The sequence below is a fragment of the Amphiura filiformis genome, chromosome 2 (genome assembly GCF_039555335.1).
Source record: "Amphiura filiformis chromosome 2, Afil_fr2py, whole genome shotgun sequence".
NCBI classification, from domain to species: domain Eukaryota; kingdom Metazoa; phylum Echinodermata; class Ophiuroidea; order Amphilepidida; family Amphiuridae; genus Amphiura; species Amphiura filiformis.
In genome coordinates, this window is record NC_092629.1 from 47,021,021 (window position 1) to 47,038,847 (window position 17,827).

Below are 17,827 nucleotides of genomic sequence, written 5' to 3' on the forward strand. Positions count from 1 at the left end.
TCACAAGTTATGCATTTTGGGTTTTCATGCTTTGAAAAATGTACACTTTCTCTTATCAAAAACGTGTAAATGCCGTGTTATATAAAGTGTATAAAAGCGTTTTAATAACATTCAAAAAACATTTTTGAAAACTTGATGTAAAAACATTCTTGACAAAATCCAACACCTTCAAATTCGAGGACGCACTGCCATTTAAGCTTAAGGTATTTATGTTTCAGTGCGTTAAAACATGAAAAGTCTTAACCGATGTATAATTTTAGGTCATTCGGAATCTAAATCATCTGGTTTCATAATGGTATTGTTGGCTTTTAACTTAGAGGGTTCTGAATAATAACATTCCGCACGAAATGCCAATTTTCCATTGAAAATAATGAAATAGGCAGTTAGATACAAAAAACAATTGATACAAAATACGTTCATATTTTAGTAAAGAAATCGTTAGTTAAACAGAGAATTCAACATGTTTTAATGCAGCATCAGAATGTGTCCAACATCATATAGTCCTACTATCCTAGTACAAGGTCCTACTATCAAACAAACATTCTAAACAACGCACAATATACTGTAGAGCTACGTAAAATAAATTCTCCCACTTCTCCACCAAATATGGCATTCAATTACAGCACTTTTAGAACAACCCTGATATTTTGAATCTCAATAAGGTCGCTAAGTATAAGCTCACCCCAAGCACAGTGGCACACTCGATCATATCCGCTTCTGGGGTGTGCTGGGCAGGACGTGTTCTTTTACCACGCTGCACTCAAAGTTCTGCTTCATCATTTTGCTGAACTTTGAGCATTTTTGGGATGTAAATTTTGAAAGTTCTGTCTACTGCAACCCAGAACTTTTAATTTGACAGTTTCTTTTAACATCTTTTAACCAAGTTCAGTCATCTGAATTTTGGTGTCTTTTGACGTACGTTAAGATCGACTCCATTCAAGTTGTTCACAAGTTTAATACTCATTTTACTGAAGACAAATACGCAAATCATCATGAGTTTGATAATCAAATGCACCCCATTTGTAGCATTGATGCTAATATTCTTACACAAAGTACATGGCGAGGAGCAGCCAGTCGCTATGTCACATCACTCATACCATCAGTTCGAAGCTGGCGATATTTTCCAAACGGAGGGTAGATCTAAGCGAGCAGCTACAGTACTAGCTTTTACGGCATCTCAGGCACAGGAGATCGTCGATTTACATAATACATTCAGAGGGAGCGTACGACCAGAAGCATCCAACATGGAGTATATGGTAAGTTGCTATAGAACATCTGACTAGTAAGCTGTAGGTCCTAGGTTGTTACATTGGTTCGGTATTGCCATGTCAGTCATTATTATTGTATACACATTTAATCTCTTGTAGTGCTAGTTACTAGTGCTACTGGTTTTTACCTTGTAAAAGGGATGTTTTTATGCTCCCGAAACGTCGGTTGTTTTGTCTTTTTAACCCTAAATTTTGGATGTTGTTGTACATATTAAACAGTTTTTAACACATTTACAATGGTCAGCAGATTTAAATGTTGTTTTTGTGGGGTTTGTCTGTTTGTTTGTTTTTTGTCTGTTTGTTTGTTTGTTTATTTATTTAAAAAATCAATTATGTGTTTATTTATTTGCTTTTTGGTTGATTTTTTTTTTATTTCTTTCTCGTAAATCACAATACCTTTGTCACGAAATATGGACCACTTTAACGTTGCCTTGTATAGCTCTGAGTTGTGTGTTGTTTGTTTGTTTGTTTGTTTGTTTGTTTGTTTGTTTCTTTAAAACAATTTAAGTGGTGTATTTATTTATTTGCTCTCTTGTTGATTTATTTTCCATTTCTGTCTGGAGACACGTTTATGGGTTATTCAACATTTGGTCAAATCACAATACCTTTTGTCACAAAATATGGACCATTTTAACATTGCCTTGTGTATAGTAAACACTTCACAAAGTGCACAATGCACCTCCCCCATAAGATCATAATGCACATCCAGAACAGGTTATATGCAAAATTAAATAGCAAAGAAGCCTATATACTCTTTCTTGGCCAAATTTAAAAATCTGTCACATGTGTCACGAATTATGGACCAAAATGACATTTTGTTTATTAATTTTGTTTATTATTATATTATACTGGGCGGGGAAACCTCGTATGTACTTTTAGCCCTTGAAAATGGATAAAGCCTTGTAGGTGCAGACTTTATATCGAATGGTTTGCTTCATCCATGTTCAAGGGCCAAAAGTGCATGCAGGTAACACCTCATATTTACTTTGTTGGTGTTGACGTACTTTATATTGAATGGTTTGCTTCATCCATGTTCATGGGCAAAAAGTACATAATTATGAGGTTTTTCCCGCCCAGTGACGGTACCATATGTGTCCCCGGGATGACTGTGGTTGTGCGTATCATTTATTGCATGATTCGGATATTTGACAACGACATCGACCAATTTGTATATTCTGTCTGTTGACAGACATAAATTACAACATAGTAGTCAATGGGGCACCAATATTACATGCAACTACGCGAAGCAACTGACATTTTGGAAATCAGCTTTATTCATTGATATCTATTAAAACATTTCCCAACAAGCAACAACAGCATTGCTGTGACTATAATTCATTTTCATAATTGAATATTGATCATTGTGCCTTAAGTCCTGATACCTGTTCATCCAGTGAACGTGGTTTTGTGACTCCTTGTTAACCTTGCAACCGGTACGGACGAACCAGGCTGATCTCCTTATGTTTAGTTTAGATTGGTCAACATGATGGCGAATAAATTATATTGTCATCATCATTGTCATGTCTTGCACGTGAATTATATTCAAGTATACGTATTATGCTGCAACGTGACTCTAGTAAGACTTTATATTAATTCATAAATCTCAAAAACTTATTTCTGTTTCATCTGGTTCCTTTCGTGATAGTCATTCCCTTTCCCGTTCATTATTCCTCCCTTTGGGACTCCAAATCCGGTACCTCGCTCTGCTTTTCCCTTGACTAATTCCCTAATTTAGCTACATAATACGTGGTGGAGAATCCGGGTATACTAAAAATTACCAAATACCCCTTTAAGATTCATAGTATACATGGTAGACCTGCAAATAAGCAGCAGCGGATTTCTAATTATTATTGTATTCACACTTTTTGCAATAATTAAAAACAACATAATTTGATCGAAGAAGTTCATCTTGCGTTTTTCTGCTGACAGTTTCGCTAGAAACCTTTTGGCTTTCTCAAAGCTTTGATCAGTAACATAATCAAGTAAATCAATGCTTTGAGAAAGCCAAGTTTCTGGCGAAACTGTTAGCAGGGAAACCTACGTTTTTCATTTGGTCTTGGCAAATGGACTCAAAAATAGATAAAAACAACATAACAAACAACAACGTATTTTGTTGGAGACGTGATTTCTTTCTTTTTAACAAGGCGCGTGCTTTTTTTTCACAAAAATGACAAAGTAGACCCTTGTGTCCCTTTCAACAACATTAATGTGAACCGCAGGTTGTGAGTCATATTTTATTTCTAGATACATAAATAAAACAATATGTTCGGCAGAAGTTGGCAAGGGAATGTTAATGCGTTTGTATGTACTGTGCAGTGACATACATGTTTAGGCATACATGCATACACATGCAGGTACACAGGGGCGGATCCAAGATTTGAAGAGATGATTTTGTTCACATTTAGATGAGCGACGCCTAATCACCGGATCCCGGCACGGATCCATCCTTAGAAGTAAATAAAAATGTATGCCCAGGCCTAGGCTTATATGCGCAGTGCACCATATTTATTCACTATAAAGCATAATCCTACCTGTGATTTTAAGCAGTGTATACTTTGAATTGAGAAGGAGTGGGTGTGAGTGGGTTGGGGTGGGAATGTCCAAGAGTTGCAACAGTATAATAATATATTGTTCTAAACAATGGAAACCGGGCGGAACCAGCGGTCAACCGCCGGTCGTGTTTTGATTTCATCCTAAAGGGGTTTTTTTAAACAGTGTTTTTAATATAGGCCTATTGTGCCTGGGTACATCAATAAATTCTTTGCACTCTATGTCAACTTTTATTTATTTGGAGACCCTATTAGTATAATAATACTTATAGATGTGGCCTAAAGCCTAATACAATTTGACTCACGTGTCCAAAAAAAAATCTTTTGTTGACTTACATAATCATACTAAGAAAAGGCCTAATAAGATTTTTCTCACGTTTACCCAAAAGTTTGTGTTTACACGGCTGTTTGCATTTTTGTTATCTTGTCTTGCTTTGTTTCATCACCTGTTCATTGTTTTTAACCTCACCTTAATGTCAACCTTTCAAATAATGCCAGTCCTTAGGGTTATATTAATGTCAAAAGGCGGATATGAGTTAGAAACGTTTACACCATATATTTTACATTGAACTTTTCAAATGGAGGAAATATGTAGAATGTTACTAAAGTCAAGACGTTACAAACCTTTAAGACGTGACAGTGGGGAGCATATCCTCTCGGTGTTTGCTCTTAAATATTGAGACACATAGCTTACATCCAAGAGACTCAAGAGGGCTAGTATGTGTTCTATATTCCCAAGGCTTATAGGTTAAGTGGTTTAATCCCCCCATTAATGAGCATTTAAAGCCAAAAACTTTGGTTGTGATATATTATTATCCTTAACTTAAGGGATGGGGTAAGAACATTTGTACAGTATTTATTGTGGGACATTAGAGCACATCAGACATATCGAATTGCATTCTGAATACGAAGAATGTCCTTCTGATATCAAATAATTTTGATTTTTTGAAATTCGCAATGTAATACACATTTTATGGCAAATCATTAAAAATTGATATTTTTGATATTTAACAGTACTTGAAGTAAACTTTATAAATCTGAAGATTTATACTTGCATTCTGAATACGAAGAATGTCTTTTGATATCAAATAATTTTTTAAATTCACGATATAATACAAATTTTATGACAAATTATTAAAATTTGATATTTTCACATTTTTTTTACATAACAGTCCTCGAAGTAAATTTTATAAATTTAATGATATATTCTTAAAGTGTATGTAGGTGGGATGAAAAGCCGACGATCAATTGAAAATTTTGACTTTTCGTATTGAAGATATGCATTTTTCCCAAAACACCAAAAAAATTAGGTCTTTTGGGGAAAATCCATATCTTCAATATGAAAGGTCAAAATTTTCAATTGATCGTCGGCTTTTCCTCCCAGCTACATACACTTTAAGAATATATCATTAAATTTATAAAATTTACTTCGAGGACTGTTATGTATCAAAAATGTGGAAAATATCACATTTTAATAATTTGTCATAAAATTTGTATTACATCGTGAATTTAAAAAAATTATTTGATATCAGAAAGACATTCTTCGTATTCAGAATGCAATTCGATATGTCTGATGTGCTCTCATGTCCCACAAAAAATACTGTCGAAACGCTCAAAACGCTCATTCCAGATCCCTTAAGAACCACGAGACATATGGAAATAAAAATGACACTATTGTCTTCCTTGACTTAGTATTGGTTAAGTAGTAGTTCAATAAGATAGCTTTTGAAATTTTGAGAAAATATCTAAAAACTTTATGTTGAAGCGCGTAGAGCATTAAAATTCATATTCTGTTATCTTGTCATTTTTTATTTCAGAAATGGGATAATGATCTAGCTCGTATGGCAATGCGATACTCACAGCGTTGTCATTGGGGCCATGGTCACGTAATCAACGTATCACCATACAGTTCAGTCGGGCAGAATCTTTGGATCCAGGGATTATCAAATAGAAACGCTGTTCCTAGAGCCAGTGGTGCCGTCAATGCGTGGCACAATGAGGCTCGCAATTATAACTTTAATACGCATGAGTGCGCAGCACCACACCAATGCGGCCATTACACCCAGGTAAGATTAAAATAATAGGATTAGGCAATAAACAAAAAAAAACACCTAAAATGTGAAATAAGAAATGCGCTTTATTTCTAGAGCTGGTAAATGGTAACACAATGCCTCAAATTACTCAGATTTTATTGTCAAATCAGTGCATCAGTCATGTCAGTGTAGAGGCTAGAAGCTTTGGAAATTATATGCTGATTTTCATAGCATATTTAATGATTTTATATTGCTTGTAGAATTTATGAGAGAAAAAAATCTTTTAAAGAGTGCCATATACATTTTGACTAGAAAATGTCACTTTTTCTGGATTTCTTAAATAAAAACCAAAATGCGGTAAAATTGCTCCCTAAAACGAAATGCGCGCGGCCCATAGGAAACAAATTTGTTTTTTAATCATCGGAGAAGAACAAGAGTATCGAAAAATAGTTTTAAGGGAATTTAATAAAGGATTTTAGACAACAGGTCTTTAACAAAAAATCCCTCTATTTTTTATGTCACCATTGGTCACCCTAATCATACCTAATTAAGGTCGTTGATTAATTTAAGGTGTCAATTTCTCGTAATCCTCACCTAAGCCTCACGATAAGCTACAGTAATCCCATTATTAACACAAACAGTGGCGGCGGAAGCATTAACATTTAGGTCGGAGACTTTTTTGGTTTGGATTTACTGGACTATTTTTAACCCCGAATAACGGGAATTTTGGTATTTCAGCCTGTGAGCAAAAATGTAGCAGTTTTACCATATTTTGGCCTCAAACGGCGTGCATTTTTTTTCTCATAACTAATTTCTTTGATATAATGATAATTAGCAGATATTCCATTATTTTACCTGATTATTAGTCATTTTTAAATGTCCTTAAGATTAATTGAGATTACGGTCTAATATGAAACTGTGTCAGTAAAAGGTTCCATGCATTATGCGTCAAGTCAACATGGTCAAGGCGAATTATGTTAAATTTGACTGACAACTAGACAGCTTTACGAAACCTAAGGTACTTGGGGAGGAAATTATATATACATGTAACGGGAACAGCCCATTGGTCCGAGGGGTCGTTAGGACGAAAAGGCTTAAAGGGGAAGGTGTGTTTTTTTCAGACTATGAATGACCTTCGAAATATCGACATGTACTACGGGACCGTTCACAAACACTTGTTAGGGGGTGGGGTCTGATGCAAACAAATTTCATCGCGTATATTTTTCGGGGCCCCTATTTCAGATCTCAAAAATGTCAGGGCCCCCATTTTTGACATGAAAATTATGGGTCAACCCCATAGAAAAGCATATAAACTCAATTTTACGATAGTCCAGAAAACAATAAAACACCGGTCAAATTAATGTAGTGAGGTCCAGATTTGAAAGTTGCACTTACATATTATTAACAATACAAAAACACTCAGATATCTTTACACAGATTTCCTTCCATTATACTGAATACAATTTACTGCAACTTTCAAATCTTGGGTTACATTGATTTAAACGTACGCTGTGACGTCAATATTTAGTCAATTGCTACAAACGAGGTGTCAGAATGTGTAGAAATAAATTCTGTTTCCAACGTATTTTACCGTCAGATTTTTAATACAATCGCCCGTTTTTGAATAATGGTCATTATTTAAGGGGGTTAGTTACTTTTTTGAGCTGTTTATGTACTGTATTTGTGTGTGGACAGAATACAGGGCAAGGATGCACAATCACTTTCCTTTTTTTTTTTAGAAAATCCAAGGTAAATATGAGTTTAAAACGTGCGAAGGAAATCAATTATTTTGGTATACAATGTCGGAAATATTGAACATGTTAAGCTTCCAAGTTTATACTATATTTAGAAGTTTCGAGGCAATTAATATTGCTGATAGATGTCAATTCATTGCCATATAGCTTTGACATTAAGTATGGGATATCTTTCACGAAGTGTCAAGACTAGTCTGAAAGAGGTCTGCATAAAGCGCGTGGGCTAAATATCCAGTGGAGTGTGTCGGGAGATAGTGTCAAATTGATGCGGATGGAGGCTGAATTTGAACTTGGAGGGGGCAAAACTTCGGAACATTATGTTATTACCAAATTTATTAGCGTTTCCTAAACTTCGTCAGCAATTGGGGTTCGTTAGTGCTGTATTATATTCACGTGTATTGTACCAGTTTTGATAATGAAAGGAGCTTCAAAATATGGCTCTTAAAAATGCCTATCTGTAGGTCATAATAGGACGTAACGTTATTACGAATTATGTTTCTTGAAAAGCATTTCTTACATGATCGTTTCCGATTAAATAATTAGGCGATATACGCATCTGAATGACCAATTAAAATATAGCTTTTAAATATTTAAGATCAATCCTCTTCAGCCCTATCAACATTCTTACCATGTTGCTGATTGGTTCAATAAATGATATAATAGTATTCTTCTAAGTAGTACTCATAACAAGTATTGTAATTAATAATATTAATAATAATAAATATTGGCCTAATTCGAAAACTACTAATAATTTGGAAGGAATACACCCGTCCGTTTAGGTATGTATAACATAGCAAATAAAATGAAAAAGGAGCATCTTACAAAATGGGAAAATATGTAACTTCAACAAATTCTTTTAAGAATTTGTTGAAGTTTAAAATTTGTTGAAGTTTAAAAATTTGTTGAAGTTTAAAAACTTTAAAAGTTTTGAGTTTACCATTTCCGCGCCAAGTGTTTAAAAGACACTGTTTGTTTGTTCGGTGAATTCAGTAAGGAATGGAGGGGGCACATTTGGGTATAGTTAAGATAAATCTCAATTAACAAATCAGTTAAATAGAACATTTACACACAATAAATCTCAATACCATTTACCAACCGCGAAAGGAGGTGACCGCGAAAAACGGTGACCGCGAAGGATGGGTGACCGCTAGTATTTATAAGTTTAATATCAATAAATTTAATTATAAATGGCCTTGGAAAAAAAAAATCTTCAATACGTCATTTGCTTCTAAACAATACAACAAATAGTGCCAAGATGAATTACAAAATCTGTCCAATAAATTGCGATAATCTGTGTTCTTTTATTTTTATTTTTTTTGCGGACACCACACGTGTCCGGAACAAGTAATTTAAATCTAAACTGTAGAGGTTACCATTTTATTATAACAATTCGTAAATTGATTACAATATTACAAAGTAGTGCGAGCTTATCACAAGCAACTGTATTTTTCGTGATTTTTTAACATCCTGTTAAATACAAAAATAATAATATTAAATATATGACATGTACATACATTTTTCACCATCACACTTTCAGTGTCTTGTATTTCATGCAATTAAACAAACAAATTAAGGCCACGCAGGATCACTCAAAGTGGGAAATTTTAGACATTGTTTTGTATTGTATCTTTAAAAGTAATGATAATACGTACATGAAAGTTACACTTCCAGAAAGGAAGTGACACACGGAATCCAACTAACACGACAGATTTCTGCAAAAATGAGCAGTTTTTGAGAAAGGCGCCAAATTTGATTTTCAATGCCTGTTTTTCGTAGCACCAAACAACTGACCCTAAATCTTAATGTCGAAGATATACTGCATTGAAAGGCATAAAACTGGAAAGAGTTTTCTCTTCTTCTTTTTTTTTTCTTCGTTTTAAAGATATAGGTCAAAAAGGATCAAAATGTGACTTTTTTGTTCACTTTTGACCAATATTTTGGATATTTTTAGGTATAAAAACAGTATAAGGCCCTAATTCAAAAGTTAGAAAATTCCCTGCCCGGAATCACTATTAAATATCGTTTAGAAAATTTAAAATTTTTTTTATAGTTCTGGGCGCTAACCAGTAGAAGCTGGTAATCGTGGGCGAATCGACTAACTCCAATGTACTTCAATCAACATATCAACACATTGTGTTTTAATTTTACAGTTAGTGTGGGCGGAGACAACATCATTGGGTTGTGGTTTATCATTTTGCCCAAGAACTAGTAATTGGACACATTCAGACTCCTGGATTATGACATGTTATTATGGGCCAGCGTAAGTATTGCATGTTTACGACATACACCCCCCCCAAAAAAATCGACAAAAAGTAGGCTATCTCTTGCTAGGGTAAAATCTTAGTCCAAATTAGCATGATTAGAAAGAAAAATTAACGACAGGGCTACTTTTCATACACCCACTAAGTTTTAGGGTGTTACTTTTTTAGTAAATCAAATTTGTTTTGCCATAATAAGCGATTTCTTTTTGAAGAAATAGAAGAGGAAGGGGAAGAAGAAGAATAAGAACGAGGAAGGGATCTAGGATCAGTACACTCATAGAAATTGTTCGTTGGCATTACTCAGTAAGTTGATGTAAGTCGTTGCGTCAACTTTCCGAGTAATGCCAACGCGTACAATTTTGAGTAACGCTGACTCGATATCATTATGTTGGTCGCACTCATTTGCACTTACTTTATTGAGTTGTTACAACTCAGAAAATGAAAGTAGCCTAGGTTAGCATAATTTTCTAGAGGTGTGCTATAGTATACAAAATTTTGCACTGATTACAAAAATAAATATTTGAATACTGCTAATTGTGCAGAAAATGATCCAATTACGTGAATTAAGTAACAAAGTACCAAATTGGAATAACTCAAAACAATAAGTACCAGTAACTTAATATGAACGAGTTACATCAACTTACATGTTGAGTTACAATAACTCAACTAATTGGTTCTTTGAACCTTGTTTATTTTTCTACGTTCCCTGAACTTGAATTCAGAAGTTGGCATTACTTAAAAAGTTGATGCAACGACTTACATCAACTTTTAAGTAATGCCAACAAAGTTGATTTGTTGACGGAACTTTTGAGCTTTTTCAGCATTTTTTAAGTTCGGATAACTAAAATGAATTTTGTTTTGGCAACTTTTACACTATTTTTGAGTTGTCCAAACTTACTCCTTTTGAATTGCGCCAACAAGGCGAACAAGTCATTTCTATGAGTGTAGGATTGTTGAATAGACATAGTTATAGCATCTAACTATTCTTGACATGAGTAGTAGGGCATTATGTTCTTCGTCCCTTGAACACACCGCACACATATTGTTTTTGTTTTGCTTTTAATTTAATATTATGTACTTTTTCTTTATTGCTTTTACATTACATCGTGTTATCTTAATTTTCTCCATTTTACAACATTTATGAATAGGTCTTTATGATCATATTTATTTATTTATTTATTTATTTATTTATTTATTTATTTATTTATTTATCGGTATACCCAATGATCGTAAGTGAGGGTATGCTGTGAAACTAGTGGTAACGGTTGCCTTTTCCAGAGGTCTATACTTTGAATTTGTTTATTTATTTATTTATTTATTTATTTATTTATTTATTTATTTATTTATTTATTTATTTATTTATTTATTTATTTATTTGTTTATTCAAAGTTAGACCTTACGGAATAGAAGACGTTACTCTGAGTTTCACGCCTAAAGGCGATGTTGGAAAATTGGCTAGACAACCATGTCCTTGATATGAAAGAATTTACATTCCATGGTGTCAACAGCCAAACTATTCCAGGATCGGCCTGTACCAAAATGGGCATTCAGAGAGTGCTCAACTGTAGTCTAACTTTGAACACATGTTGTTATTATTATTTCAAAGAACTTTCAATTAACTTTATTTATTTATGTATATATTTATTCATTTATAATCATTTTTTTATTTATATTATTTATTAATTTACTGTCATTAATGATTCATTAATTTATGCATTTTATTTGATTATATTTAATTTGATTTCTTTTTGTGTGCGGGTGGGGCCGAAATGTGACACTATGGTTTGTCTCTCAGCAGTGGTAACTACATAGGTGTGCGTCCATACGTCAGCGGACCCAGTTGTACGCAATGCAAATCAGAAGTTGGACAGTGCTACAATAATATGTGTAGTAAGTACAGTCTATATGTGAGCTTCTACCACGAAAAGAGCATAAAGTCGCAAGTTGGTAGTTTCGAGACATCCTTGGCTGACTGAGTTGATCAGTGTTCTTTGTTTGCCGCGCACCTGTAAAACGCAATGGTATATCCTTCGAGGTTGGCACATTGAGACATTCACAAAGGACATACAGACATACTACATCCACTGGCTTGAACAGGTGCGTAAGAAACAAAAAATACCAACGTAGTAGCCCGGGCGTCTCGAAACTACTAACTTGCGACTTTACGCTCATATCGTTAACCTTTTCTCCAGCCCCGGGTTGGAGCGGTCTGGATACGCCACTGGGTCGTAGCAATTAATGATGGTTCATATAATATTTGTGCGCCTTGAGTTCTTTTGAAGATTGTGCGCCTACTAAGAACCCTCCATTATTATTATTATTATTATATTTTGGGCATCACTTTTATGTTTTAAACCATTTGATTTTGGAAATATTTAGCACAAAGGGTGCGTTTGGACAAAAGAAAATGTAAATGCGATACATTCTATTAAAGCCATAATGTACTATTTCCGTCCAAATTTATTATTGTTAATCGTTTATACCAAAAATTATTAAATAATATTAGTAACAACTGTCAGGAAGAGTTGAATTTTTAATCATTTGCCATAAAATGTGTATTACATTGCGAATTTCAAAAAATCAAAATTATTTAATATCAGAAGGACATTCTTCGTATTCAGAATGCAATTCGATATGCCTGATGTGCTCTAATGTCCCACAATAAATACGGTCCAAAGGTTCATACCCCACCCCTTAATATAAGCCTACACGCAATCTTCGCTCTACTTCTCAATTTCTTCCTGTAACTCCACCAGTGTTACCTCAATCTTATGGTGAGCGTTAATTTTCATCTGCTGCAGTTGAACTCTGGAAAAATCTTCCTTACAATATTAAAATATCTAAGACTGATAATCAATTCAAATGTTCTGTGTAATCTTTAAAATTGTTTAAAACTTAATTTCATGCCTGTAACCATGGCAGAGGATGATTTAAGTACTACCCACCACCCCACTGGGTTTACTGTGCAGCAGGCGAGCAGTGTGAGTAACATGACCGGGAACATGACACCACTGCTTTGCTATGCTGCATAGAAATGCATGGTTAAATTTGAATTTGTACAGTTATATTTATACATAAAAAAACGCTATGAAGATGCTACAGAAGGTGTGAATTATCCTTTAAACACACATCACTTTTGTTCTAAAATCGACCAAGTAATAATGACACACACACAATTCTAAAACAACATCTTTTGCACAGAGTTCAATGGGATTTGAAAAGTAAAGTGGCAGTTGAAACTCTAGTGATAACACTTTCGCAGTGCATGATGGGGCTTCCTTAAATCATCCTCTGTAACCATGGTAACATTTTAAACTTGTTGTTATTATTTTTATACAGTGTTTTTATGTTGCGCTTTGAGACTTTATGTTATTATTTTTATTATTGTTATTATTATTGTTTTTTAATCATAATAATGATTAATAAATTCACACAAACCATATGCCAAACACGGTAGTCATGTTTTGAGGGTTTTGTTTGACATCCAAACCGTGTTTCATACCCTGTTCTGTGTCATGTAAAGGGACCCTTAAGGGTATATGCAGTCGTGAATGGCTATTTGCCAACAACCAACCCTTGACAAATTTGTCATCGCCAGAATGCTGGATTGAATTTGGCAAGACTGTCTCTTTTAAACATCTATTTTTGGAAGATATGATTCAATATTTGCAAATATAACCCACAATGGCTAAGTGTTTGCCAAGTCGTTATGTGTATACTATTTATATGACCGACTATATATTATTCAAGTTTTGAGTATTTAAAATAGCTTGACGGGTTGATTGCGATTTGTTACGACGACGCTGCACTTCTACGCCTCCAATTCAAAACCACTCTAGTCAGTCATTGAGTGCCACTCCCATTGGGCTATTCCATTTATAGTCCATAATCCCCTGTGGAAGATTTTGAAAAAATCTTCCACAGAGGGAGTAATGGAATAAGCACAGTAACCAACTCTATGTTGAAACTCACCCTCACTCTATGGAAGATTCAGGTTTTCTCAGCGGGTGTGTGAAATCCAAATGGAGCTGCCTAATGTGTTCATTTCATTTGAAATTCATACTCACCCGTGGATGATATTTCCAAATCTTTCACGGGGGAGTGCGGATTTTAAATGGAATAGCCCATTCTCTGAGGGGGACTGTTGGCAAATTCTAAGTTTCGCTAGTACAAAACAATTAGATTTTATTTTTCGGATTAGGGAATTACCTACTAGCAGACTAGCAGACCGACCCTATTTTGAAGACGCACTGATTTTTGAAACTGCTACATTTCTTATTCGGTTCAGAAATACACGCCTGTAGAAGAATAGAAATTTCCTGGATAATATTACCGTATGCCGGATGATTTAAAGAAGCCCCATCATGCACTGCAAACGTGTTATCACTAGAGTTTCAACTGCCACTTTACTTTTCAAATCCCATTGAATTCTGTGCAAAAGATGTTGTTTAAGAATTGTGCGTGTGTCATTATTACTTGGTCGATTTCAGAACAAAAGTGATGTATGCATAAAGGATAGCCTTTATTCACACCTTCTGTAGGTAACATAAAATGTGAAATCGACTAGCATTTTGAATGCGTTTTTATTGTAAATGTATCAGTCCAAATTCAAATTTAACCATGCCCGTCAATGCAATGTGCGAGCGGTGGTGTCATGTTCACTCACACAGCTGTGCTAACCGCAAGTCAACAAAGTGGCGTGGTGGGAAGTGCTTTCATCCTCTGACCGTATGCGGACATTAAACTTAGCTAACCTTCATATTGGTAATAGTACATCCCCAGGTCACACCAAAGTCTAACAGTTGTCCTAGTTGTAATCCTAAATGCTTATATTTATGTTCTCATTGACTAATAACGCTTAGTAAACTCAATTGTTTTATAAGTACATTTTGAACTGATTAATAACTTCCTATGACAAGTTCGTCAATCTGTTATAATTGGTCTTCAATTGACGGCCAATGGTTAATTATCTAAGGGCTCAGTTACCCACCTTTGCAGAGTATTTTTGTGGGACATAAGAGCACACCAAAACGCTCAATTGCATTCTGAATACGAGGAATGTCCTTCTGATATCATGTAATTTTAATTGTTTGAAATTTGCGATATAATATATTTTATGGGTAATTATCAAAAATTGACATTTTTGACATAAACAGTTCTCGAAGTAAACTGTTTAAATCTAATGATGTACTTAACGTAACGCTGGGAGGAAAAGACACCCATCAAATGAAAAAATCGTATTGACGATATACATAATTTTGATCTTTTGAAATTCGCGATGTAATACAAATGTTATGACAAATTTTTAGAAATTGTCCTTTTCGACATTTAACAGTCCTAAAGATTGATTTAATGAAATGTACTAAAGGTGTATGTAAGTAGGAGAAAAGCTGACCATCATATGACAATATTGACCTTTCGCATATACATGAAGTATCATAAAAGACCTACACATTTTATGTCTTTTGGGGAAACTTCATGTCAACATTATCATATGATGGTCGGCTTTTCCTCCCAGCTACATACACTTCAAGTCTTACTACTGCGAGAACTATTAAATTTCAAAAATGTCAAATTTTAATAATTTGACATTCCTCGTACTAAGAATGCCATTTGGTGTGTTTGATGTGCTCTCATGTCATCATGTCCAGCATAAAATACTCTGCAAAGAGTAATCAGTTGGTGACCGAGCTCTTAAGTATAGTTGATAATTATAATCGTCGCTAGACGGGAAAACCCTCATATTTAAGGTCAAGTTCAAAACATTTGAAAGCTGGGCTCCAGTACCAAAACCTCATGTGCAATTTGGGTTTACAAGGGGGGGGGGGGAGACTTTGTGGCAAAGTGCTTTTCAAGATTGATGAAAATAGACAGACACAAAATAAGGAGACTATCAATAATTTGAATTTTGTATGCTTTTTCACTTTAAAATGCCTTGATGTCTCATATCCCTGATAATACCAAATGAGGTGACTTTTTAAAGCTCGGAAGATGCTTTCAAAGTCCGAAATATACTGATCACAAAATTGACTTCTCCTGCAAAGTTCCCTTTTGATGTGCTGAATCACACATAATATTGCTCGTGTGTCTTCGTATAAGAAAGGGGACACAAAAATCATCGAAATGTAATGTTATACTTGTCAAAAGAATATTTTTCTGCTTGGATATCAAATTGAATTAATTTATTGAAAATATCTTCCACAGAGGGAGTAATATATTTCAAATGGAATAAGCACAGTAACCAACTCTATGTTGAAACTCACCCTCTCTCTATGGAAGATTCAGGTTCAATCTTTCTCAGCGGGTGTGTGAAATCCAAATGGAGCTGCCTAACATGCCTAATGTGTTCATTTCATTTGAAATTCATACTCACCCGTGGATGATATTTCCAAATCTTTCGCGGGGTAGTGCTGATTTTAAATGGAAAAGCCCATTCTCTGAGGGGGACTATTGGCAAATTCTAAGTTCCGCTAGTACAAAACAATTAGATTTTATTTTTTCGGATTAGGGAATTACCTACTAGCAGACTAGCAGACCCACCCTATTTTGAAGACGCACTGATTTTTGAAACTGCTACATTTCCCCCGGGGGGGGGGGGTACTCAAGTTTGGTTTTGGTAGGGACGTGCCGCTGAGATTTTGGAAGTGGACCCATAAATATACCAATTTTTCAAGAAATTTGGACCCATTGATATACCAAAAGTCGAAATTTTGGGCCGAATTTAACCAAAATTGTGAAAATTTTGAAAATTTTGGCTAGATTAAGGAAAAATTGGGCTGTTTTCCGAAAAAATTGAGGAAATTTTGAAACAAGGACCCATTCATGTACCAAAATAGGCTTTGAAAAGGGGGTCATTGATATACCAGAAGGCTGAAAATGCTACCCATGTTTGCGGCACGTCCCCGTATGGTCATTTGTACTGAGTACCCCCCCCCCGGGGTACATTTCTTATTCAATTCAGAAATACACGTCTGTAGAAGAATATAAATTTCCTGGATAATAATACCGTATGCGGACATTAAACTTAGCTAACCTTCATATTGGTAATAGTACATCCCTAGGTCACGTCAAAGTCTAACAGTTGTCCTAGTTGTAATCTTAAATGCTTATATTTATGTTCTCATTGACTAATAACGCTTAGTAAACTCAATTGTTTTATAAGTACATTTTGAACTGATTAATAACTTCCTATGACAAGTTCGTCAATCTGTTATAATTGGTCTTCAATTGACGGCCAATGGTTAATTATCTAAGGGCTCAGTTACCCACCTTTGCAGAGTATTTTTGTGGGACATAAGAGCACACCAAAAACGCTCAATTGCATTCTGAATACGAGGAATGTCCTTCTGATATCATGTAATTTTAATTGTTTGAAATTTGCGATATAATATATTTTATGGGTAATTATCAAAAATTGAAGTAAACTGTGTAAATCTAATGATGTACTTAACGTAACGCTGGGAGGAAAAGCCACCCATCAAATGAAAAAATCGTATTGACGATATACATAATTTTGATCTTTTGAAATTCGCGATGTAATACAAATGTTATGACAAATTTTTAGAAATTGTCCTTTTCGACATTTAACAGTCCTAAAGATTGATTTAATGAAATGTACTAAAGGTGTATGTAAGTAGGAGAAAAGCTGACCATCATATGACAATATTGACCTTTCGCATATACATGAAGTATCATAAAAGACCTACACATTTTATGTCTTTTGGGGAAACTTCATGTCAACATTATCATATGATGGTCGGCTTTTCCTCCCAGCTACATACACTTCAAGTCTTACTACTGCGAGAACTATTAAATTTCAAAATGTCAAATTTTAATAATTTGACATTCCTCGTACTAAGAATGCCATTTGGTGTGTTTGATGTGCTCTCATGTCATCATGTCCAGCATAAAATACTCTGCAAAGAGTAATCAGTTGGTGGCCGAGCTCTTAAGTAGTTGATA

General features: G+C 34.6%; 1 protein-coding gene across 2 annotated transcripts in view; it reads left to right on the top strand.

Moving 5' to 3' along the window:
* Positions 1–718: 718 nt before the first annotated feature.
* The window catches only part of LOC140146295 (uncharacterized), a 39,490-nt gene continuing 22,381 nt past the window's right edge, over positions 719–17,827 (top strand). Inside the window, exons 1-4 of one of the 2 annotated variants that reach the window (XM_072168089.1) lie at positions 719–1,256; positions 5,635–5,883; positions 9,755–9,864; positions 11,661–11,755. In XM_072168089.1, the coding sequence (XP_072024190.1) occupies positions 993–1,256; positions 5,635–5,883; positions 9,755–9,864; positions 11,661–11,755 (718 nt within the window). In that variant the 5' untranslated portion in view covers positions 719–992. The remainder of the gene's footprint in view (positions 1,257–5,634; positions 5,884–9,754; positions 9,865–11,660; positions 11,756–17,827) is intronic. The other variant, XM_072168090.1, reaches the window with a different exon arrangement.